Consider the following 25,870-nt stretch of genomic DNA (forward strand, 5'->3'; position numbering starts at 1 on the left):
TCTCTGCCCTAATGATTTCTTCCAACAACCAGTTCACCAAACTGCTCAGAAAGTTAACAACTGATTCTCCTGAAGTGGTGCGAACTAGCTAAATTCCACCACTGGTTATAGGTGGCGTTAATATTGAATAATAAGGTATAGCATCAATATTGAAAATAAAAACAGATTCTTCTCACATAAATTTATAACTCGGGGTTGTCACCTCAAGCTAAATCCAAGGAAATGCATGCTCAAAATATATGAAAAGTATTTTTTTATATAGCACGTAGGACATCACCAAATATAGCAGTAGACTTATATACCGCTTCATAGGCCTTTCAGGCCTCTCTAAGCGGTTTACAGAGAGTCAGCATATTGCCCCCAACAATCTGGGTCCTCATTTTACCCACCTCGGAAGGATGGAAGGCTGAGTCAACCCTGAGCCGGTGAGATTTGAACCGCTGACCTGCTGATCTAGCAGTAGCCTGCAGTGCTGCATTTAACCACTGCGCCACCTTGGCTCTCAAATGAAATGATGGCCTTCTAACCTATTTAGGTTTCAGAAGAGGTGTCTAGGCTAGCAGCTGTTATAGTTTTCCCCAAATCTTCTAGTCACCATCAGACAACATTCCACTGCCACTGAAGCAAGTGTGAAAAATAAACTCTCTTCAAATGTCCTGGATCAAAAACAAGAGATTTAGTATCAATGGGAGGTACATGCCGGGAGGTCTTGGAAGGGATCAGCATGATAGTAGATTCCTGCGCTTGAGCCTTCAGGAATTTTAGGAGAACACATGGATTTAATTTCATCCCATTTTACATTTTTTTGTAAATCTGTGCAAAGCTTTGATTGAGTTTAATGAACACTTTTCAGTGCTAATTTGGGAAGCAATGACCACACACGCTGTGCTTTTTAAAAACAAAGCAACTCTATTGCTTTGTTTGGCATCACTTTGAAATCTCATCCAACATTTCCAGGGACCTCAACCAGCTCTTTCATCAGCTACTGGAAATATTAGAGGAAGTTTACAGTGCTTGGGCAATTCATACGCAGAATCCTCTTCTAGGCATAAGGATATAAATCCAAACAAGAACACTGTGGTAAAAGAAGATTCTTCTAAGTCCAGACCAAGGTATCCATCGACTAGATAAGACAGCATGCTGTGCCACCTGTCATCTGTGAGCACAGAGTGGTGGTCTGTAGTGAAAAATGTTCTTATGTGAAGTTTTAGATGAGAGGAATGTTTACACGATGGGACATGGTTTAAGGTCTCATGGAAGTTTCCATGTGTACAGCTGAAGACAATTCTGATTGCACACTGAACTTTGTGTATGGGACCAAGGTAGTACAGCACAGTTTGGGGAGAGGTTGAATTTCTTGACTTTCCACATTTGTCCACACTTACCACAAGTAATAAATACATCAAGACATGTCACACAAAACATGTTAGAAATAACATATTTGAATAAAAGGGGCTTCTTGCCCTATCCACATTCTTTGCCCCGGTGATTAGTGGGAGTTAAAATACCAAAAATCGACAATTATTGTGATAAATATTCTTGCTTTCACTACTCTGCAATGCATCACTCAAACCTCAAACTACATAAGGTCTTCAGCCTTCTTGTTCTGTAAGTTGTTCTGCTGGCCATGCCACCTTCTGTCTCAATGACTCCATCACATTTTCAGAGAAGATCAGAAACCTTTATGGGGTCAGATCATGTCTTTCATGAAACCTATGGAAATCGAGAAGGATATCTCTTCTTTAGGTGGCTGTTTTGGTGTTGGTGCTGATGGAGAAGACCTTGCAGTGTCGCTAATTGGACAGTTCTTTCACATCATGCAATCAAATCCAGGGATATGATTCTGAGTGAGATGATCTACGCAAAACCAAGATGAACTGGGCAAACTGGGATAACTGCCAGTACACTCTCTGGATCAGGACCACAAGTGGATCAAACTGTTAACAGAAATCTACCCTACTGTATGTAATGAAGAGTAGACAAAAAAGTTATGGTTCTTACTTATGTCTTCCAGAATAACATAATCTGACATAAGTATGGGAATTTTTTCGGTGATTTGTTAAATTTTGCCTCAGCTAAGAAGAGATCTGAGCTTTGGCAACCATGTCTTTGTCAGGTTTCTTTGAAAGGCTTTTGATGTGGACAAGTGTGGCTAAGGCTTTGCAAACCAAAAAAATCTTAGAACATTCAGAGACATTCAAGTAGGTAGATAGAGGGCTCAATAGAAGACCCAGCACACAGTTCAAATGGTGCGTGAGTATCTACCTAATGCTTTCCTTTAGATTTAAGACACCTGGAATCCTGCTATCACTATAGTATATCATGAAAATGTCTAATACATGATTAATTGGTAATTATGCATATGCTAGACCTTGGGAAGTAGGGAGCTGTTGTGGCCTTGGGTCATAATAAAGATAAGATCCCTGGAAGGGTATAAATGGGAAGAGATTCCTTCAGGGCTTTCTATTCCAGCTTAAGAATACCAACAGACAGAATGAAAGTCCTGTGGATATTTGCCTTCCTCGGAGCAGCACGTGAGTTTTAAAACAGTTACTTGATTCTTCTACAGTCTCTGAAGTTGGCGGGTACAGTGGGCACAGCCATCTTTTTCTCTCCATCTTCCTCAGCGGGGGCATTAAATGAGTGGGTGCTTTAGGGATCAAATATATAGCTTTAAAGTATCCTCTCTTTTCCCATTACATCTTTTTACTATATTTCCAGGCAGTTCTTGTTATCTTTCTAACTAGACTTTATTAAGCAAAGGCTGATGGGTATCCTTTGGATTGAAGGATATTCTTGAATCATTATTCATTAATTCATGGGTGTATAATTTTATGTATACCCACATGAATCAGTTGAATGCCTAAGTGAGACTGCCATTTTCTCCATGGGCAGTGTCTTTATTTATATACTTCTACTATTTTCTCTGAAACATTTAGAACCCTGCAATTTTCTAAGATGTACTAAGCACTAATGAATACATGTTTTGCTATAAGAAGTGTAAAGAAACCTCCCTCGGCACAAGGAAGCCTTTGTGAGACTCTTTTGGATTCAATTTAAGTGAAATTCCTTGTATGTCTGACTTGAAAGAGAGTCCTAAATTTCCTTTGTACTTGACTTAAAGCTAAATCTATTAACAGTAGAAAGACATGCACAAACAAATGTCCCTAACCTTTCTTCTCTGTTCTGAAGATTCACCTGAGTATAAATCAGGTTTTACCATTTGATTTTGGTATTGCTTTTTGGTAACAATTCTCACTGTTTCTTCTCTGCTATTTGCTTCAAAATATATGAAATACAAACATATTCTAAGATGGCTTGATGCCTAAAACTATTCACTCTGATATCCAATTTACTGTATGTACTTATATGTGTATATATGAGTGTTCATTATTCATGTGTGTATAATTTTATGTATGAAACATATAGATTGCTCCAATCTTCCACAACTTGCAGATATGTTACACATATCTACATAAACTTGCATGCATCATATGAATCTGAGAAAGCAAAAACCACAGCCGATGATCACCTTTTGGGGAACTTATAAACATATATTAGGAATGCTGAAATAATTTGATCATTCAATAGTCCATTGTAATCTCAGTTGAGGCTAAAATGCCTCAAATTACCAATGATGGTCTTCTCTATAAATAGCACCCATTGCTTCATGGTGTCAATAGGAACATATACTGCAGTTGGCTTGCTACATACTAGTGCTGTATTTAATCATTTTGATCCTCCTGTTCTTATCAGTTGCTGCGCCCTTTGAGGATGATGATGACAAGATTGTTGGAGGATATACCTGCCAGAGAAATGCTGTCCCTTATCAGGTTTCACTGAATTCTGGCTATCATTTCTGTGGTGGTTCCCTCATCAACGAACAATGGGTTGTTTCAGCTGCTCATTGTTACAAATCGTAAGTGAAGAGTATTTTTATGATGATCTTAAAGCAATTTCTGTTAAAAGCACATAGAAGTTAAAAATGCACCAACAACAAATCAATGTCATATTCATTCACGAAAGTCTTGCATACTTGTGATTCCACTTTATTTATTCCTAGTCTGTGTTTTATTCTTAAAAATCAATCCCTAAGCCAAAAAAAAATGCTTATGATACCAAGGTAATCTTACAGGACTATAACTGTCCACTCAGATATAGATTGTGATTGTTGTATGGAAATATCTTAAATTAATCAATTATACTTGGAGATTCGTACCCTCACCACCGTCCAGGCCTTCCGCACAGCCCTCAAGACCTGGCTAGCCCGTCAGGCCTGGGGACAAAGATAATTGCCCCCACCCGAATGATGAATGAATGTTGCTTATTATTTTACTTTATGTATTGTATGTGCTATTGTTTGTATATCCCTTCCCCTCATTTTATGTAAGCCGCCCTGAGTCCCCTCAGGGAAAAGGGCGGCCTATAAGTATTAATAAAATACTCCAAAAAAAATACTTCATCAGATGTAAATGTAAATGTAATGATAATGATCTATAAGGGCTCCTTACATCAATTGCTAAGCTAACTCATTACTTGAAAGTCACACATTCCTTCAGAAATGGCCTATCATAGAACTGATTCACATTTTTTTTTGCATCCGGATCCAGTATGTGAGAGTAGAATCCTATTCAGGATCTCAAAGGTCAGGGAGGTGATCCAAGGATGAAATGCAGCAAGCAGAAAATATTTTGATTAGAAGGCAAACTGTCTGTTTCTAACAATTACAGTACAACAGTTAAGCCTGAGCCACAAGTTTTATACTATCTGCCAAAAGTCAGGAATAGTCTTGTGCTATTTTATTTTGCACCTTAAGAAGGCTTTGAAGCTTCAGTACACTTCATCTATACTTAGAGCATAAAACCTGAACCTAATCCTGAAAATGGAAGGTTCCTGGCTTGTTTCTCTTGCATTTTGTCTTATGAGAAAATGCTACTTTGTGCTTAAGGGCAAAGTTTAATTTCCACCTCCATCACTAAATTGTATTGTTGTGAACCACCCAAAGTTGTTCAGAGCTTAGATTCTTAGAAAGAACTTTATGCTATAAAGGCCAACACCAGTTAAATAATTGTCTGCTGTGACTTCACATTGTTGTGAATATATAATAATAATTTACCATCTGTACTTTTACAATGGTTGGAGGAGGCTTTTTATACATATTCCATTAATTTGTGCAACAGTTACCAGTATATGTAATGTCTAAGCAGCTTTAAAAAGATTACCTTATTTTTCTTTGACATTTGCATTTTCTTACATTGGGCTTTTTAAAATGTAAATTCCTTCACATGTACATTCTTTTAATATGTAGCTATATTTGTTTGTATGCAAAATTCAAGAATATTTTTTTTCAGATGCTTTGGGGGAAATGTGAATTTCATAAAACAAACGTCAGACTTTCTTGGTTAATACCAGAATTTGTATTGTTGTGAAAATGGATAAAAGTAGACTCTCTAAATTCATATTCAGCACTATACAGGCTAGAATTGTTTTAGCCTCTGTTTCTGTGAAATTTATGATATTAATCATGAATACATGCAAAGTTCCCATTTTAGATTGGAGTCTACTAAAACTATGATCTGATTGCTTTTTCTTTAGCATAAGGTATTCAAAGCTTTTTTTCAGATTGAGATCAGACATTGTACAACAAATATAATGTTGCAACATTAACTTTCAGCCGCATGAATGTGATACTTGGAGAGCACAATATGGTGGAAAATGAAGGGAGCGAACAGATTAAAAAACCTGCAAAAATAATTGTCCATCCAGAGTACAGCTCTTGGCTCTTGGATAATGATATCATGCTCATCAAGCTGGAATCACCTGTCACTATTGATGCAAGTGTCTCACCTATCTCTTTGGGTAATGGATGTGCAGCAATTGGTACTAGTTGCTTGATCTCAGGATGGGGCAATACTCTCAGCAATGGTGGTGAGTATTAACAAGAATTGGTTAACTTAATCTGATTCCCAGATACATGACTGAAGAACTGTAATTGCTGCTACCTGCTGTCAGCCCGACAACATAGACCAGACTAAGAAACCAATGCCATGTCGGTCAGCTTTTTCAAATGACTCCTGCCTTTCATATTTTGAAGAGCCCTGAAGATATGGCTATTTGCTCAAGATTTTGATGGGGATGATTGATGCCCCCTTTTCTTACATTTCTTTGTTCTTAACCAGATTTGTTTTCTCTGTCTTTGTTTTTGTTTTCTGTCTTTGTTTAGGGTTTCTTGTATTGTTGCTTGTTTTTAATTTGTAAACTACCTAGAGCTGCTGGGAGTCAGGCTGCCTATAACTTTTAGCAACAAGATCTGCCCATCCCAGGTCTTTTGAAAGAACTCAGTAGGTGGATTAAAATGTCAAACCCATCCTAAACACCAGGTTGCCTGTGTGACAAACCATAATAACAACACAATCTTGCAAACTGAATGTGCTTCCCCTTCCCTCATTTTATCCACATGTGAACTATGAAGGGATATATATGAGACAGTTTTCCAAGTTATTTTCTTGGCCTCCGCTCAAATCCCTCTTATCTGACTATTGCCTTGATAGAAGCTTTGCCCCTTATCCTTCAAGACCTTTCCCTAAGCCCTCTGCATCATCAAATGCAAACAACACTTCCTAAACCTAGTAATGTGTTTCTTAATCACTGTTGAATTGCTAAATGTTTTAAGTATTCACAGGGTTAGAGATATTCAGGGGCAACTTGAATCTATTATGAAATGCCAGGTTTAAGTTCTAGCATTAAGAAGAAAACAATTCATGGACTGAGCCTTGAACTAATATAAGCCTATAAATGCTGGTTCGGATGGTTTTAGAGCACTGAAAATGAATGTGCATCAAATCCCACTTTTTTCTTTTCTTGAGGCAGTTTTTTTGTCTTGAGTTGGTTACCTCATCTCAGACATCATATTCCATAAAATTATGTAACTAGCTAGTTGCTTTTACTTGTCTTGAATTACAGGGTTGTTGCTGATCATTTAAACAGAATCTCTTCTGACACCTTAAATTACAGGGTTGCTGCTGATCATTTAGAGTCTCTTTTGATATCTTTTAAGACTAACAAATGTTAAAATAAAGCATGTATTTTCATGAGCTGCTGTCCATTTCCTTATTTTTTCCTTTCTCTTTTTTTCTAGTAAACTACCCTGATCTTCTGCAATGCCTGAATGCACCAATCCTAAGTGATGAGGAATGCAATGCTGCTTACCCAGGACAAATTACCCCAAATATGGTCTGTCTTGGATACCTAGAGGGTGGCAAAGATTCTTGTCAGGTGAGGACACTTGCTTTCTGACCAACTGAAATTATATGCATCCAGGATTAATTTAGCTATATTATTTAAACTATTCTTTTAACATTTCAACAAAAATAGGTAAGCATTACCCCAAAGCAAAGCAGAAATAAAACTAGGCAGAAGAAAAAAAACAGAAAAGAAAAAAGAGGATATTAAAAAAAAATAGGAATGAGAACTGCTTGGTGTTTTAAACACTAAGTTAAATACTGACCGCACAGGATTTAAGATTTGCTCAGATTTTCCACTATGTTAATGAAAAGCTGTTCATATATAAGAAGTGGAAACCTCTTGAAACCTCTTTTCAGATTAGCATGTAGCAAGACCTTCCTTTAGTGTAAGATAATATTTTTAATTGCAGACCACACATCATAAAACCCGAGTTGAGTTATGGCTAAATATATATAAATATAAAAAATACATATACGTATTTAACATTCATTTCTCCTCTAATCAACATTGTTATGGATATGAATTCATGTGGTGCAATTGTAGCACACACTAAACATACATCAAAGCCCTGCCTGGTAAATGCTCAAACAAATCTTTTACAGAAATTTGAGCTGCTTAAGAATATAGAATACAAAGACAACTTTCTTTAAAACTGCAACCACTCATTCCAACTATTTGTTCCACAATTCTTCTCAGTTTCCAATTTTCTAGTTTAGTGTTATTTTTCAATTGTACAGGAAATATTAACTGTTGATTATGGAACCTCTAAAACATTTTGCAATAATATGGACAATTTTGGAATTTGGAACACAGCTAATATGTTTCTCCCAAAATGTAACATATAAAGATATTTTAATTGAATATATTGTGATTCTGCATTTTAATCAGTCCAAATTCCTTTTGCAACCCATTACATTTAAACTAATGGTAATTTAATCCAAAATATTGATACATGATTGAATCAGGAACTCTGAAAGAAAGTCTTGGAATGTTCAGGCTGGAATTGAATATTCAATTCAAGTGTGATTATATACACAAGGAATTTGTCTCCAAAGCTCTCAGTGTATATGCAAGCAACAGAATAATGATAATCATAATAAGAATAATACCAAATAAGAGAATGGGGAATAAGAAAGATAACAACAAAAATAAATAATAATACTACTGCAGCCATATTGTATGGCAAATATGCATACATTCCTTGATGCTAAGTTTTCATCTCACTATTATTCTTGCATATTCTGCTGTGCATGGAGGAATTGTACGGTTTTCAAGTAGCTCAAACAATAAGTTTTGTCATGTTATCCAAAAGACTATATGCATAGTCATAGGAGGAAATACTGGTTGGAAAAACAATTTTCGCTTAAAAAATTGATACATTTATATCATACTTCATGAACATATATTTTGAGTCATATGATACAGGGATATGCACGAAGAGACCAAGAAACATTCTTATTTTAACAATTTTTTTAGTTTGTAGGGCTACTTGTAGGGCACTGTTGACATTGTAAACTGAACTGGTAGGAAAGGGAATGTGGCTGCTTTTCTTACATTTTGATTTAAAAATATGGAAGATTACAAAGGTTCCTCTTGGTTTGAAGAAACCCTATACAAACTCCTAAATTGTTATGAAGCCTGGAAGAATTTAGCTGGGAACACAAAAATGTTTTGGGTAATCGTTCAACAAGGTTTCCTTATGATCTGAAGCTCCTTTTTAGTGTAGGCTTAAAGAATTCAGTAACAATTTTTCATTTTTATTTATAGTCAACTAGAATATCAAACCTTTCTTGTTTTCCACTCTTTTTGCCTTTTAGGGAGATTCTGGTGGTCCCGTGGTTTGTAACGGAGTGCTCCAGGGCATTGTCTCCTGGGGTATCGGTTGTGCCCTGCCTGGCTATCCTGGAGTCTACACTAAAGTTTGCAGATACAACGACTGGATCAATCAAATCATAGCTGCCAACTGAAACAGATACTTTTCTCTTAATGTGATTCATCTTAATAGAGAATGAAATGAAATAAATAAAGCCTGATTACCTTACTCTCTGTTTAATGTTTTTATTTTAATAGTAGTCATATAGATTGAGCAGCTTATTAAACAGCAGAGATATAAAGAGAAAAAGTTAGGCCTACCTTTCTGCCAATTTAAGAGTAACCAACTGGAGAGACACAATGGAATGTATGTTGTTCCTTGATTTGAACAAAAGATTTGTCTTATTTTCTTTCTTTTCTATTTATCTTATTTTTTATTTGAATGCATTTCTTATTAGATGCATAAAACCTTTTAACAAAAATTATTTAAAAAAATAAAATCAGAAACTGGCACAAACTCACTTTTCAGAGTTGGGCAATACTACTGCCATCAAGAAGTTTTAGTCACTTGAGCTGTTCCATCTGTTGAATTTTCTCTAGTAGTTATGCGATAAGGCAATATAATCTAAAGGAGTTTAAGTAAACATAGGAAATGAGACATCTAAAAAACCAAGTCAACAAATTATCCCCAATTTACTACATTTCGGAATGCTTCGGAGTGGTTTTATTGATTTTCTATTTGAGGGATTCTCTAATCATTTTCTTATGGTGTTATTTTTAGGGGCTTTCTTCTAATTGCCAATTTTATGGCAAATGTTCTTTGCTGGTTACTGCATAGTCCATTTCCAATTATAGTTAGCTCCAAGAATACCCTTTTATGGTAAACTTTTCCAAAAATGGTCAATTAGTTTATTAATTATATAAATCTAAAGAGATGCCCATCTTTCAACTGTGATTGTGTGAATAAAGAATAAAGCAGATAAAAACAAAATACAATGAAAAAAGTAATAAAAATATCAGTTGTGAATGAACACAACTCTAATCATGAGAAAAAGTGATGGGCTGACTTCAGACCCAGTGCCTGAGGGAACAACCCAGCCTTCATGGACTTCCACAATGTTAGCAAATTTGGGATCCCATGAATCAAAGCAGATGCTACAACAGAGAGGGCACTCTTCCTGGTCCCACCAAATGACATTGTTTAATAAATATGACACAAAGAATGCCATCCCATTGGATCAAACGAGATGGCAAAAATAAATGGGGAGAGATGGTTCTGAAATTAACTAGATCCATGCCAAAATTCTGCATGAGGTATATTTGGAATGCACAAGATTCTTGTTTCTCCTCCCTTTTTTACTTTCCAAAGTATTTGGCAATGCTAGTGGCCTTTCCAACATAAACACACAAGGACACGAAATCACACAAAGTGACATTTTGAAAAGCAAAGAATATGTAGCAAAATGCACAGGGCAGAAGCACTGAACCATGTATGATATAGATAGACTGAAAAGGAAACTTATGATCTGGTTCAGTTTTTCTCCAAAGAGATCATATCCAGAAATAGTGATTATAGTGCTAGATACCTGGTTGTACAAGAAAGAAAGGCTTCAAATAGAGTCTATACCCAGAAGACAACTTTATTTATCTTATTTATTTATCAAATTTAAAACTACCCTCACAGAGAGGCTTTGGGCACTGTACAATAAAATATTAAAAACATAAAAGCATATATAAAATGTCAAAGAAGCAAGTGATGTTAAAAATTAATTAAAAGGTGTGTGTGTGTGTGTGTGTGTGTTGTGTGTGTGTAGTTTTCAGGGCACTAACCAATCCCTTGGCTGTGTGTGTTCCTATCTGCATCCCAAAGAAGGATACAGAATCATGTTTTCACATCTTTCTGGAAGAGGGGAGGTGGCGCAGTGGTTAAATGCAGCACTGCAGGCTACTTCAGCTGACTACAGTTCTGCAGTTTGGCTGTTCAAATCTCACCGGCTCAGGGTTGACTCAGCCTTCCATCCTTCCGAGGTGGGTAAAATGAGGTGACTGACTCTGTAAACCGCTTAGAGAGGGCTGAAAGCCCTATGAAGCGGTATATAAGTCTAACTGCTATTGCTAACTGCTATTGCTATCTTCCTCTGGGGAGAGAGTGTCCCACAGGGCAACGGCAGGGAAATCTCTCTTTCTGGATTCTGCCAGTCAGAATTCCTTGATTGATGAGGAATACCTTCCCTGCTTAATCAGATGGGGCAAATGATGTAGTAGGACAAAGATGATTCTGTAGGTAACTTGGATAAAAATACCTGGCTGTAAATGATTAAATTAGCATGCACAGCTGGTGGAAAGAACAAACAAACCTTTTTGTGATAGCAGTGAACCCGACTATACTTTAGGACAATTAAATTAATCAATGCAAAAAATATATTGAAGGAATGCATTCTGCTAAAGAGATCAAATATTCCTTTAATCAGCATAATTGCAAGCAAATCTGCTCTCCATGATGGACGGACTTCAGAATGGATTCAAAACTTTATCAAACTTCATACACATATTTGTTGCAATAGAGCCTCTCATTTATCTCTGGTGTTAATGTGACAAAACAGTGTCATAATAAATGTAAAAGCAGGAAGTTTCAATGTACACTATAATGACGGTATATCTCCTACTGGAACTAGATCACTGAAATTCAAGATACATTCTATAACCAATATAGAATCTAGTTTCTATAGTGCAATATTTCTATATTGTAATATTAAAAAAGTGTCAGTTCATAGTCCTAATCTACTGGGTGCAGGAATATTGGCTAGCTTTAAAAATGAATTGTGCAAGGGCAAACATAATATCTCGGTTTGCTCCAGACATATTGTTTACGTATTATGTCTTGTCTCTTCAACTAAACAGAATTGAATGCAGATGAGAATCTCTGGGAAATGGAACCTATGTTATTACTATTTGTTATCAACAGTTACTACAGTCTCACAACCTCATAACAGAATATTTTACGTTTTCATATTTATTCTAGCTCCACCTTCAGTAAAAACCCTGGATTTGAGATTCAAAAAATAGATTTATTTTGTCTATCAAAAGGAAGATCCTGGGAAACTCATATGGTTCCTTGAGTTTGTGTCCTAAATATTTTAAGTATGAACTGAATGGTATATTTATACTTCATTTGCTATAGTCTGCTATAGATTGAATGGATCAATATAGAAATAATTTCAGTCAACTGGAATAACTATCAGCTACTTAATTTTCTTGAGATATTGCTTTCTTCCAATATAATGCAGCAATATTGAATTTAATGACAGATATATAGTTTGCTGCTGTTCACACCATATATTCTGGCTCTTATTCATTTATTAGACATGTGCATGCATTTAAGAATGAGCTAAAATTGAATCAAATGAGAGCCTTTCAGATCAGTGTTCATCTGCTTCAAAATAAAGAGATTGAAATGAATAATTTTTCATCTGCATCATAAAATGCATTCTGCCCATCTTTTATTTACATGTCACTGACAGCAGCATCATATCAATCCATGATTATTTGTTTTCATAACTGACAACATGTTTGGACACAATTGGCGTATCAAACCATAAATAGTTAACTCAAGTCAATCTTCCAGAAGCAAGTTCTTTTTAAGGGCCTCAACTTCCATCATCTTTAATCTATGTGATTTTTTGAAAAGTAATCCACTGGCATTGATTTATATGGATTAATCATGATCTGTAAGCTCATTAATACTATGAAAAACTACTAGATATATCAAAATATTATAAACTTGCCAGACATTATATAGAAACCAGGATATCTAGAGTATATATTATAAATAGCTATTGTGTCTGTAACCTTTAATTGGGCATAACAGTGTATCGCAGGACAAAAGTTTGCCAACAAAGGTACTGCAAATGGGCTAACCTACAGAATTTCAGGACCATTATTCCCGAAGGAATGAAATTTGGGGAAGTCAGAGCTACTTCAACTGTTTCAGCGTGGCAGGGCTGCTGCGATGGTCATGTGATCCTAATTTTCAACATTCCATGACAGTTTCTCAGCCACTTACACAATCCCTCATCCTACCCTCACAGAGTAACACCCGCATCAGCACCCACTTACCTGCCAGGAAGTAAGGAAGTCAGGAAGTAAAGAAGTAAGGAAGTAAGGAAGTAAGTATGTGTTGCGTCCTCCTGATGCAGCCGGCAACCGCAGCCAGAGCTCGAGGCTTCTGATTGGCTCTGGCGCAGCTGCCAGCCGGCGGGAGAAACAAGCGCAGCCGATTGGCTACCCACCTGACAGCTGTCAAGTATAAATAGCTGTCAGGCGGGCTCTGTTGTTCATTTGTTGTTCTGTTGTTGACTGTTGGTTACTGCAATAAAGTTAGATTGAATTCACCTCAGGCTCGAGTCTTAAAACTGGTGATGAGGATGAGCGAAACGGACCCCGTCGACGTCCCAGCCTTGGCTCCTTCTTCTGTTTTCGCCGCTTTCCGCCCTGAGGCTGAATCCTGGGACACTTTCCTTGAGTACTTCGAGGTTTTTCTTCAGGCTCATGACTTGTCTGACTTGCCTGAGGGGAGGAAAAGGGACACCCTCCTCCACTATTGTGGCCCTGAAATGTTTGCCACTGCCAGGGCTCTTTCAGCACTGGCCCCGGTGCATACAATGCCCCTTGACATTCTCATGGCCAGGCTCAAGCAGCACTATGAGCCAACGCCGTCCAAATACTCCCGACGGCAATACTTCAGGCGCTGCATTCAACTCGACGGCCAATCCATCAGCCAGTATATGGCTGCGCTAAGGGCTGCCGCCATACATTGTGAGTTTGTAGACCTGGAAGATGCCCTCTTGGAGCAGTTCATTTATGGACTGCTTGATATCAATCTCCATTGCCGCATCTTGTCCCGCTCGGAACTCTCCATGAAGATCGGCGTTGGATGAAGCCTGGGCCTATGAAATGGCTGGTAAGTCCACTCCAGATGTCCGGAGGTTCCCGACGTCTGCGTTGCCTGTGTTGCCTCACTCTACTGTCCACTGTCAGATGATGGCTGACAAGCTCCGCGCTGATTTTGATGACTCTGTTGACCGCCTCAAGTCAATGGCCGTCTGGGATGGAGGCGCTTGCCTCAGCTGTGGTGGCCGCCACTCCTGAGCCTCTTGCCGGTTCCGTAATGCCCTTTGCCGCAAGTGCAGAAAGAAGGGCCACATCGCGGCTATTTGCCGCTCGGCTCCTGGAGGCTCTCGGGGCCTGAGACTTCCTCCTCCTCCTTGGTCTGCTGGGTTCTGCCGTCCTGTTTATGGCTCCTCTGCCACCCGCCTGGGGTGCTATGCCATCTCCGACCCTGAGGCTCCATTCCCTGAGTGGCTGCCCGACTCCGCTGCCTCTTCTGTCGGGGGCCGGGGTAAGATGCACCTCTGCGTCTTACTCGCCGGCCGCCCCTGCAAGATGGAACTGGACACTGGCTTGGCCCCATGATCATGTCCTGGGACACTCTTCATGCCTTGCTGCCACATCTCCAGCCGAGCCAGCTGTCACCGGCACCTGCCTTCTGAGAGATTACCAGGGCAACCCTATCCCCATCCTGGGTTGTGGGACATTTCCTGTCCAGTTCGGATGGTTTAAGGGTTCCTTGCCCCTTGTAGTAGTCCGCAGCCCCCTTGCTTCCCTTCTGGGGCTTGACTGGTTCAGGGCTTTTGGCCTCACTATTGCTGGCATTAACTCCTTACGCCTTGCCTTCTCCCTAGACTCCCTCCTCTCTGAATTCGATGACGTCTTTTTGGATGCCCTGGGCTGCTACAAGTGCATCCCTATTTCCCTCAATCTGGACCCTCTGGAGGCACCCATCTGCCTTAAGGCACGACGGGTTCCCTTTGCCCTGCGGGATCGGGTTGATGCGGAGCTGGATAAGCTGATCTCTCAGGGCATCTTGGAGCCCATGGATCACTCCCCTTGGGAAACCCCCATTGTGTTGCCTTTGAAGTCTGATGGATCCCTGAGGATCTGCGCAGACTATAAGGCAACCGTCAATAAGGCCCTACAAGCTCACCCCTATCCTGTGCCAGTCGTGCAACACGTGTTGCACTCCTTGGGCCAGGGCAAACTTTTTGCAAAGTTGGACCTGGCCCAAGCGTACCAGCAGTTGTCCATTGATGAGGCCTCTGCTATTGCCCAAACCATTGTGACCCACCGTGGGGCTTTTAGGTGCCGCGTAAGTAAGTAAGTAAGTAAGTAAGTAAGTATTTCCAATGCTCCATGTCAGATTCTCACAAGGAAACTCAATGGGGGAGGTTCAGTGGTAATTCATTCCCACTCCCACTGTTTTTTTTCCCTTTGGACTTTCCGTTTCTCTGAAATGAAGACTCAGTGGCGCATGGGTGGTTATTCTTGATCATAGTAAAAAATAATATTCCTTTATATGATTAAAAATATGGGTTGGAAGATATAGGTTGATTCATATATGATTCATATAAGTTATATATATGTAAGTGCATGTGCATGAATTTGATTTATACAGGTGTACATGTTAAATACATGATTCTTCAATAATCTAGAATTTTACAATAGTTTTACAACCTATGCATTGATGCATATACATGTATAGAGCGGGGAAAGTTACAGTTCCAAATACAGGTTCATTGGATCGTGTTAAAGGAGCTTGGGAAATAATGCATGGCAACCAATAAATAATGCTTTATTAAAGTTAAAACTCTTGCTTTTTTAGAAGCAGTTGATACATTGTCTTGTTTTGAATTTTGAGTTATGGCAAGTTAACAGTTGAAAATCCTGCTTGGCTTGGTCAACACAAATTTACTTAATTTCCAACAGATTTAATGCAGTGAAACCCAGACAAAACAAATTAGACTATATTTTTGCAATATGCTGCAATTATATATTTAATTCAGCTTTTTATCATAACAATATCCTAACTAATATGAAATATATTATTTTATCTCTGAAAATGCGTACCAAAATTCAAACTTTTGAATTTTGTATCAAAAGACTAACTTGTCTACCCAAGCATTTAAAACATTTTTATTACTTATCTAATTTTCTTAGGATATATACCTTCTTTGAAATCAGTAATTTAGGATTATTAGGATGAAAGACAAACATATAGCTTTATAGTGAACAGTAGCCCTAAAAATTCTTATCACAAAATATATTATGACTACTATACAATGGTTAAGCATGTGTTCATATTTTGGCATGAATTAAAGATGGAATCATATGTGGCCTATTCAGATTTTTGTTCCTCTACTTTCAAATTAAAAGAGTGACTATGAATAGGCATTTAATTTGTCATGCTGTCTATCATTTTCTTACATTGTCAGCATATCAGCAGTAGCAATGCATTACTTTAACATTTCCCCCCACATTTACCATCCACAGGCTTGGAAAAGGGCTCTATTGGTCTGTGCAGACACTAAGCCTTCTAGGCTAATTCTGGTTAACTTCCCCAAGTTAGCGCTCTTCAGATGTGTTGGATTACAACTTCCATGATTCTCAGTCTACAAGATACTTGAAGAAGTAATCTACTTCAAATGATTCATGGATTAATCAAGATCTGAAAGAATATGATTGTTTTTAGCAGTGCTTTGCAGACTTGCCTGGTTATCAAACTGTTGCAAGTCAGCAAGGCACAGGAGTCCCCAACACCCGATCCACAGCGTGGTGTGGGGCTGCAGCCCATTCAGAACCGGGCCACAGGTGATGGTGGGTGAATGTGTGTCTGTGCACGCGAAGCCACATTTGTGAAAGTAGTGTGCACACGCATGAAACCATCCTCTCTCCCCCTTAGTCATTGCTGCCCCCGCCAGTCCACTGAGCCAGAAAGGTTGGGGAACGCTGGTCCAACAAAATATCCTTTATTTGTTCTTCCATTTTTATTTGAAAAAAGTTAAAATACAAAACACATTTTAAAATAAAGAAAGAAAGAAAAAAAACATAAAATAAACAAGACATTGAAAAAGTACATTAAAAAAGAAAAAAATCGGCTTCCTGTGGGAGGAGCCTGTCGACGAGGAGCTCAATGAAGCCCCTCTTAAAGATCTGGTTTGTATATCTAATTAAGATCAATAGATATCATCCCTTTCTGGCAGAAAGGGACAGGCAGAAGCTCAGGTGTTAGGATTTATTCGTAGTTCATAGCCCTCTTCTTCTTTTTTTTTTTTGGGCTGCGAACAGAGAATGGATCCAGCGTAGCTGAGCTTTCCTCCAACCATTTCTTTACAGCTGCCTTTTTGCAGCACTAGACAGCCTCCCCCGCACTCAGGACTATGACAAATTGCTTTTAAGATAATACGAGCGGGCCACACCTCTGTGATGTGTGTGTGTGTGTTTTTTTAACTATCTAAATACCAGCCTTGTTTTTCCTTTGAACTTCTCTGCGCAATTGGGACACAAAATGGCGTTTTTACTGTGTTGGTGATTGATGACGTAATTAACTGGCTTTATTTCCCCGGAGACCGCTACTCACTAATGAGCAAAGTCCACAAATAATTTATTGAGAACTGGCCAGCTGAAGATACTGTTTATCTGTCTATTCTCAGATTTTATCTATAATGCCTCCCAAGTCTAAACAGGCAAAAAAACCCTCCTCCCTTGTGCCTAAAGAACTCGTTACCAAAACGCTGCCTTTGTCTCCTACGCCATCTACTGGAGATTTCTTGACACAGGAGCTTCTCTCCCAAATAATTAATGGCTTTAGAAAAGAAATTCAAGAATTTGTGTTGGATTTATGCGATAAAATACATGCCAAAATTGCCCAGATGAATGCGAATGTGTATGAAGTCGCGTCTACTTTAACAGATTATGTTGAAGAAATGGAGACGAAATTGGAATCTTTGGAGAGGGCTAATCTCGATTTGTCTTCTAATATTCAAGCTTTACAACAAGAGATTATTAATAATCAAACACAACTTACAATGATAAATTATAATACAAAGGCGTTTGCAATACGTGTAAGAGGATTGCCTGAAAGGAAAGGAGAGAGTTTGAAACAGACTTTTGTAGAAGCTTTCAGCCAACTGGTGGGAGGCCCAGGACTTAATTTTGATTGGAATATTCGAAAAATCTATCGCCAGAATTCGCATGTGGCGGAGCAACGACAGCTTCCAAGAGACATAATTATATATTTTTTCACAAGAGAATCCAGAAATGCGATTTTACAAAAGTTTTATAAAACCAGGCTCCGAATTGAGAACCACGATTTGCTCGTCTTTAAAGATATTCCGCTTCAGATGCTCCACGCAAGGAGAAGTTATACTTTTTTAACCCAAGAACTCAGAAATCGTCAAATAAAGTATAAATGGGAGGCTCCAGTTGGAATTACAGTTACATTTGAAAAGCAAAGATTTCGTATTAATTCTGTTTCGGAAGCTTGGGACTTTTATTATAAAACTCTGAAGGCGGGGCTTCCTGACTCACCCGGAAATGCGGAAGAACAAGGTGAAGGAAAGACAAGCAGCAACTCATTTGACTACAAGAAGGAGGGAGTTACTCTCCCCCTACTGGAGAGGCAGAAGAGCGGAAACTGAGCATTCAGTTATATCTTCAAAGCAGCGGGACATGTGGTTATAAGGCAGAGGGTTGCCTTTTCTTTCCGGAAGGACAGAAGAGTAAAGAATACAGACCCAGCGATGTTTTTAAAATACTTTCTAAGCTTTTGGACTGATTAAAACTTTAGGATTTCTGTTTGGTATGAAATGGTAAAGCTGTGTACTGATACGGGACTTTTACAAGATTTATTTGAGTTTAAATCCGAACTGCGCACGAAGTGTTTTCTGTGAGGATAGCGGGGACTAAGATTTATTTGAATCGCGGTTTGGGGTGAATGGAGTGTGGAACAGAAAGGAAGGTGGATTGGGATATTGATGAAGGAATCTTGGGATTGAACGAACTGGTATGAATTTTGGGCATATGTTTTATGAATCTACAAGTCTGAAGTATAATATAAAAAGCTCAGGATTTTAAAGTGAAGAGCGAGATCCTAATCTTATGCAATCTGGGCTAGGGAGGAATAGAGACGTGAAACGAAGGATAGGAAGATGAGCAGCGAAAATATGAAGACAAATTGATTTTTGTATAAACTAATATTTGAATATAAGCTTAAGAAAGACTATCTGGAGACTCTATAGGAAGATCGGGGTAAATATCAAAGAACTAAGGGACGAGGACAAAATATAAATGGAATGATTTATACTGTTTAAAATTTGAAGAATGATGGGAGGCTGAGCATAATGCAAAAGAGTTTTTAATTTTACTTTATTTACTTTTTTGTTTTTGTTTTCTTTTTCGGAGTGTTCTTTTTATTTTATTTTCATTATTATTGTTAATAAGATACTTTGAAGGTGAATGGTACTGAACTGTGCCGGGCGTGTGACCTGGGAAGTCGGAGGGGGTTAGGGAGGGGGGTTCATTGGGGGTGGGTGGGTGGGTGGAGATATAGCTTCAATATATAGAAGAATACACTTGTATACTGCTGTTCCTTATCTTTTCTTTTCATTTTTCTCTTTTTTTTTCTTATTGCTTTTTTCTTTTCCTTTTTTTTTTTTTCTGGGTGTAAGGAATAGAGAAATGCACTATAGTGAGAAGTAGAGGAAAAGAAGAGGGAGAAGTAAGGAGGGAGGAAGAGGGGAATGTAAGGAGGATGAGAGGGGAAGGAGGGTGAGAAAGGCGAGAAAGGAAGATAGGAGGGGAAAGGGAAGTAGGAGGGGTGATTGCTGGAGGGAGAAAGGAAAGTTGGAGGGGGAGAAGAAGGGATGTGTGAAAGTGATAGGTGGGGTTTTCGGTTGGGGGTGTTTTGTTTTTTTGTTTGTTTGTTTGTTTGTTTTTTGTTTTTCTTACGATTATAATACCAATATCCAGTATATAAGTGAATGTACAAAATTGAAAATGAAAATGAATAAAACATTTACAAATAAAGAAAGGCTGGGTTAAAAAAAAAAAAAAAAAAAAAAGAAAAAAATCCAACACATCTACACATATTGTCTGCCCTAATTGAATACTGACTAATACATTCTTACAATATTGGTTTCCCAACCTTGCAAAACGGACCTTCAAAATTTTTGAACTACCAAATCTATTTGCAAATGTCCTGTCATAGATGTACTATATTAATGACAAAATAGTTAACAGGAAAAACAATAATAATAAAAAAGTCAAGATTAAATTTCAAAATCCTGTTAACAAACTGTTATTATAATCAACTTCTGGAAAATTTACCACAGCATCTTATCTATCCTAAATCATCCCAAGAATTAACAATAATTTATTCTGGGTCAAATATCCATGTTTGTTTCTTAATGCCATCTCTTATCAATTGTTATCTAATTAAATATAATAAATTCAATCTCCATAATTGGAGATGTCTTCCCAACAAAGTCCAGATGAAAGTGGTTTCCTTTTAAGTGTAATAAATTCATTCTCCAAGCTTCTTTAGTTCTTCTAGGAAAAACCAGTTGATCACTTTTCCATTCAGTCAGGGTTCTGCTATTGTAGAAGAATGCAGGTTTGAACTTCAGAGAGGCCTATGCACTCAGCTCAATTAGTTCTATCTCTGTATATAGTCCCTATCTCTTTCCAAAGGGACTGCAGCTTCCAAATCTTTTGTGAATCTAAGTTATTTTCTACAGCCATTATTATTTCATCAAACTCTTTTTAAAAAAGCTTTCGACTAAAAATTCCATGCTACCAAAAGGCCTTTTACCAGATCTCAGCCATCCTTGGTTGTCTGTAATCTGATACAATGTTGCTCTGTGTTACATAGCCAGGAAACAAAGAATGCTGAAGCAAAAAGGAGCCAAGGTGGCGCAGTGGTTAAATGCAGCACTGCAGGCTACTGCTAGATCAGCAGGTCAGCGGTTCAAATCTCACCGGCTCAGGGTTGACTCAGCCTTCCATCCTTCCGAGGTGGGTAAAATGAGGACCCAGATTGTTGGGGGCAATATGCTGACTCTTTGTAAACCGCTTAGAGAGGCCTGAAAGGCCTATGAAGCGGTATATAAGTCTACTGCTATTGCTATTGCTATTGCATGAAGTAAGTAAGTAAGTAAGTAAGTAAGCAAGTAAGTAAGTAAGTAAGTAAGTAAGTAAATCTTTATTACGGTCAAAGACCAGCAATACACAATAGTTTTTACACTGTATTAAAAAATACTAACATTAAAATATAATTAAAAAGTATTGACATTAAAAGTGGATAATAAAACATAATGGTCCAAGGAGCAGGAAGATATTTTCTTTTTTTTCCCCAAAAAAGTTTTTTATTTTTTCATTTTCATAACAAATAAACACATGTATACTATTACATAGGCAACCTCGTATTGTTAAATGTTTACATCAATTCATCTTACCATCAACTCTCAAAAACAATTATTGGATCTTCTGCTCTCCATATACCATATTTTTACCTTATCTATCACTTTCTTCTCCCCCTCTCCTCTCCCTCCCTACCTCCTTTCTTCCCTGTGTCATCCTTCCCTTCTCTACTTTCCCTTCCTCTCTCCTCCTCTCTCCCCTTTCCACTCCACATTTCTCTCTTCTTCTCCCCCTCCTTGCCCTCTCTCCTATCCCTCTCTTCTTCCCTTAGCTCTCTCCTCTACTCCCCACTCTTCATCTCCTTTACTTGGTGTGTTTCAGCTTCTGAGCAAGCTCCATTTTATGTTGATGGCATTTTCTTTTCGATATACATATTTAATTTTAACATGTATTCTCCTCCTTTAAAAATAATAGAACAAAAAAGTATACATATGTAGTCATTGTGCTTTTAATCCCCCCTGCCACCCAATTTTGGCCGGGATGTAGACCTGGTTACAATTCCCAGCTATTCTCATCATTATCTTTATATAATTATACATCCTTACATGCTCTCAATTTGTGGTTCTGTCTTTAAATCTAATAGTTCCCTATTACAGGTATAGTTCATGTTCCCTCTCCATTTTCCATATCTTGGATTAGATTACACTTAATTGTCTATACATGGCAATCCTCGCTGTTCAATGTTTATTACAATTCCCTTAATCTATTATATATAGAATAACAAGCAGTAAACATCTCACTTTATTCATCATCTTAAAAGTTCTATATATGTCCATGTTTCATATATTTTAACCCATGCTTAGTTATCCTTCTATTGTCATATTCAGTCAATTCGCAACTCAGTTTAATTATCATGTATAAAAGTGGATCACAAACCTCTGCTTTACAACCTCCCCATATCAGTTTCATATTTATCCATATTCCATATATGTTATCCTTTGTTTAATTATCTTTCCATTATTATATTCAACCAATTAGCAACTCCATTTTATTGTCATATTTAGGAATAAAACCCTTATTTTAGCTTTATATTTTCCCATATAACATTTTCTAGTTGTCTGATTTTTTCCTAGTGAATTTTTGTCCCACTTCTCCGTTCCTGTCTTCTCCCTTTTCTTTGTTTTGACATATCCACTCTCTTCAATTTTCCCCAGGCCACCATCAAAAAGATATTTTATATTTCTCTTTGTTAGGGCATAATCTCCTACTTCAAAAATTTTTATGCCACTAACAACCTCATCCTCTTTTATCTGCTTTTTATTTCCTTTTGTTGGGACACCTCTCTTTTTTACAGATTTCCCTATACCACTGCCAAAACCAATGGAGTTTTATGTCTGCTTTTTATTTCCCTCCATTTCTACCCCTTCGTTGTCTTGCCCCCCTTCTTCTTTGAATTCTTCTTTAGATGTCTGCTTCTCTGGGTTCAGAATTTTATTTAGGCTTCATTTTAATGATTTATGAATATTTTTAATAATTTCATGTAGTTCTTCAAATTTCCAGTTTTCCATGATGTGCAGTTCCAAAGTTACAGTTAGTTATACAGTTCTTATTTCAGAGTTCTGATCCACCTTAAATTTATCTACTTCAACTACTGTGGGGAAGAGCTATGGAAGCCATCTTAGTCTTTTGTTCTTCCTTAATGTCCAGTTCCAAAATTGCAATTAGTTATACAAGTCTTATTTTGGGATTCTGGTCCACCTTAAATTTGACTCAACTACTGTGAAACCGGAAGTAAAGCTGGGGCCATCTTAATCTTTTTTAGAGAAAAAAAAAGATGAAATAGGGGAAAACAACCCATCGCATTTCCCAGTTGACTCTGTTATTATTCTTTCCCCTGTCACCTTCCACCTCTGGTGGACCACCACTGCTCAAAACATAAAAAGTTTGCAAACAGCCAGGTTTGGGTATGTTTCTCTTTTGCCTCCTGCTTTTCCAAATTCTGATTTATGGCAGATGGTTAATTAAAACTTCCAGCACAGTCAGGTCTAGGTTATCAGTTATCAGTGAGAAGGAGTGGGTTTTTTCCTTCGTTTTTGGGAATTGCTTCAAATGAAATAAATCCTTCGGAATGTTTGGTTTCTATTTCAAATCCAAAACCAAATTTAGAGTTTATATTTAAGTGTGTTTGTCACTTCTCTGCTTCTCCCTTTCTATCTGAATTTGTTTCAAAGAAATAGCTTTGGGGTGGTGGTGGTGTTTCAACCCTACATTTTCCTTTTCTTTCTTTCTTTCTTTCTTTCTTTCTTTCTTTCTTTCTTTCTTTCTTTCTTTCTTTCTTTCTTTCTTTTTCTCTCCCTCTCTCCCTTCCTTCCTTCCTTCTTTCCTTCCTTCCTTCCTTCCTTCCTTCCTTCCTTTCTTTCTTTCTTTCTTTCTTTCTTTCTTTCTTTCTTTCTTTCTTTCTTTCTTTCTTTCTTTCTCTTTTGGAGAAAATCCCGGTCTGACCATCAATATTATTTATGCTATCAAGATTTCTTTGCCTTTTCTAGGTTTGATTTATGGCTGTGGATTAGATAATTTTTCTTACCAGTCTTTCATCTCTTCCTCACCCTCCTGTTCATTTACTTTTGACTGGAAGTCAGCATTTGTCAGCCATATTGCAGGCAGCCGCCCCCACTCTGTTTCATAAGGCAAATCTCTGACCTGCAAGGGACCTGTTGCCTCCCTCTGGGTCTGATGATATGCTGCCCTTCTTCGCCCCCCACCTCCAGGGGTTTTTTGATCCAAAAGGATCCCCAAAGTAGGTTTGTCAGACAGGGTTCATGTGAGACTCTTCAGAGCTCACATTCCCCATGTCTGTCCAGCTGAAAAACTTCAATATCTTCACTCTAGGAAGATATTTTCTGTATATTTTGATCCAAGATTAAAAGAAAAAAAAAAACTCCAAATATTTTGCAAATTTAAAAAATGCAGAAATTCACCAGCTAAGAGCACCATCTAAGAGCATTTGCCATCTAAGAGCCATGTTTCCTTATGGGAAAGCAAAAGTTATTCAAACGACAACATAAATCAAAAGGAAAAAGAAAAAGGAGAACAGTTAGAGTCCAGCAGGTGGTTAAAATAAATCAGCTTTTAACCAACCAAAAGATAAAAAGCAGAAGAAACCAGAAAATTCAAAAAATAAAATTAAAACCCAGGCATGCATCAGTGACTTTCCGACTGCTCCCAAAGGAAACTGGAATGTTCAAGACTCCCCTTCTCAGGTGGATCCATGACAGAGGTGGGTTCCTACTGGTTCGCACCGGTTCGGTACAACTGGTTCATCAAATCTACTGAACCGGTTAGAAGAGGTTCCACCGGTGGACCCAGAAGTAAGTTCTGGAACACCTGCCCCAGCTCTGTCGCTCGCTCGCCCTGCCCATTCCATCGCAGCTCGCTTGTTCCCCCGCCTGTCTGCACTAAACTAGCCAGGCCTGCCGCTCACTGATTGGATGGAGTCCAGCCAATCAGTGAGCAGACTGGAGTCGACCCACCCACCTCTAACACCCATTTAAAAGTGCGGCGCCAACGGCCAACATTCCTCTTTTGAAAAGAGTCTTTCTCTTTTGAAAAGAGTCGTTCCCGAGCAGCTGTCACATCGCGCTTGCTGATCGGGTCCTCCCTTCATTTCATTTCGCTTTGCTTCGCCTTCCAGCAGCTTGCTGCTTCCCTCAGGTAAGCAACTAAGCGTGAGGGGAGGCAGGGAGTGGGAGGCTAGCTTACGCCAGCTCGCAGCTTTTGCAAGGGAAGGCCTTCAGGCCTTGCCTTATGAAAGCCACGAACTGGTGTACACTGCATGGCTAAAAGGGGGTGGCCAGCAGTGGCGGTGGGAGGCTAGCTTATGCCAGCTCATGGCTTTTGCGAGGAAAGGCCTTCAGACCTTGCCTTACGAAAGCCGTGAACTGGTGTATGCTGCATGGCCGAAAGGGTGTGGGCAGCTGCGGCTGCGGTGGGAGGTTAGCTTATGCCAGCTCATGGCTTTTTCAAGGGAAGGCCTTCAGGCATTGCCTCGTGAAAGCTGCGAGCTGGCATATGCCACGTGGCCGAAAGGGGGTGGGCAGCGTTGGGAGGCTAGCTTACGCCAGCTCACAGCTTTTGTGAGGGAAGGCATGAAGGCCTTGCCTCACGAAAGCCATGAACTGGCATATGCCATGTGGCCAAAGGGGGGTGGGTGGCGGTGGCAGCGGGAGGCTAGCTTATACCAGCTCGCGATTTTCGTGAGGCAAGGCCTGAAGGTGGGGTACGCCACGTGGCAAAAAGGGGGTGGGCGGCAGCGGGAGGCTAGCTTACGCCAGCTCGTGGCTTTCACGAGGGAAGGCCTTCAGGTGGCGGGCCAAGCTGACCCGGTTGTCCCTTGTCCCTTCAGTCCAGCTTACCTGCTCCCTGCTTAAGCTTACCTGACTTTGAAATGGTTTCATTTTAAATTATTGTTGGTGAAATCTTTTTAAAATTGTGTTTGACTATTTTAAAAAAATATTCTACCAACAATAAATTAAAATAAACTATTTAAAAATATTCTATACTC

The 25,870-nt window shown here is 38.6% G+C and overlaps 1 protein-coding gene across 1 annotated transcript; it reads left to right on the forward strand.

The window, feature by feature from the left end:
* The first annotated feature begins 2,403 nt into the window (after positions 1–2,403).
* Positions 2,404–9,286, forward strand: LOC106542823 (cationic trypsin-3). Its single transcript, XM_014058664.2, has 5 exons — positions 2,404–2,534; positions 3,757–3,919; positions 5,675–5,928; positions 7,139–7,275; positions 9,063–9,286. Exons 1-5 carry the CDS (start codon positions 2,438–2,440, stop codon positions 9,210–9,212), a joined length of 801 nt encoding a protein of 266 aa, XP_013914139.2. The 5' UTR covers positions 2,404–2,437; the 3' UTR covers positions 9,213–9,286.
* The last annotated feature ends 16,584 nt before the right edge of the window (positions 9,287–25,870 follow it).

The sequence above is a fragment of the Thamnophis sirtalis genome, unplaced genomic scaffold (assembly GCF_051295495.1).
Source record: "Thamnophis sirtalis isolate CommonGarterSnake01/CBP01778 unplaced genomic scaffold, rThaSir2_p1.2 scaffold_5, whole genome shotgun sequence".
Classification (NCBI taxonomy): Eukaryota; Metazoa; Chordata; class Lepidosauria; order Squamata; family Natricidae; genus Thamnophis; species Thamnophis sirtalis.

Coding starts and splice junctions, on each gene's coding strand:
- LOC106542823 (XM_014058664.2), top strand. CDS start 2,438: ATGGGAAGAGATTCCTTCAGGGCTTTCTATTCCAGCTTAAGAATACCA. Junction 2,535..3,756: donor TGCCTTCCTCGGAGCAGCAC/GTGAGTTTTAAA, acceptor TGTTCTTATCAG/TTGCTGCGCCCTTTGAGGAT. Junction 7,276..9,062: donor GTGGCAAAGATTCTTGTCAG/GTGAGGACACTT, acceptor TTTGCCTTTTAG/GGAGATTCTGGTGGTCCCGT.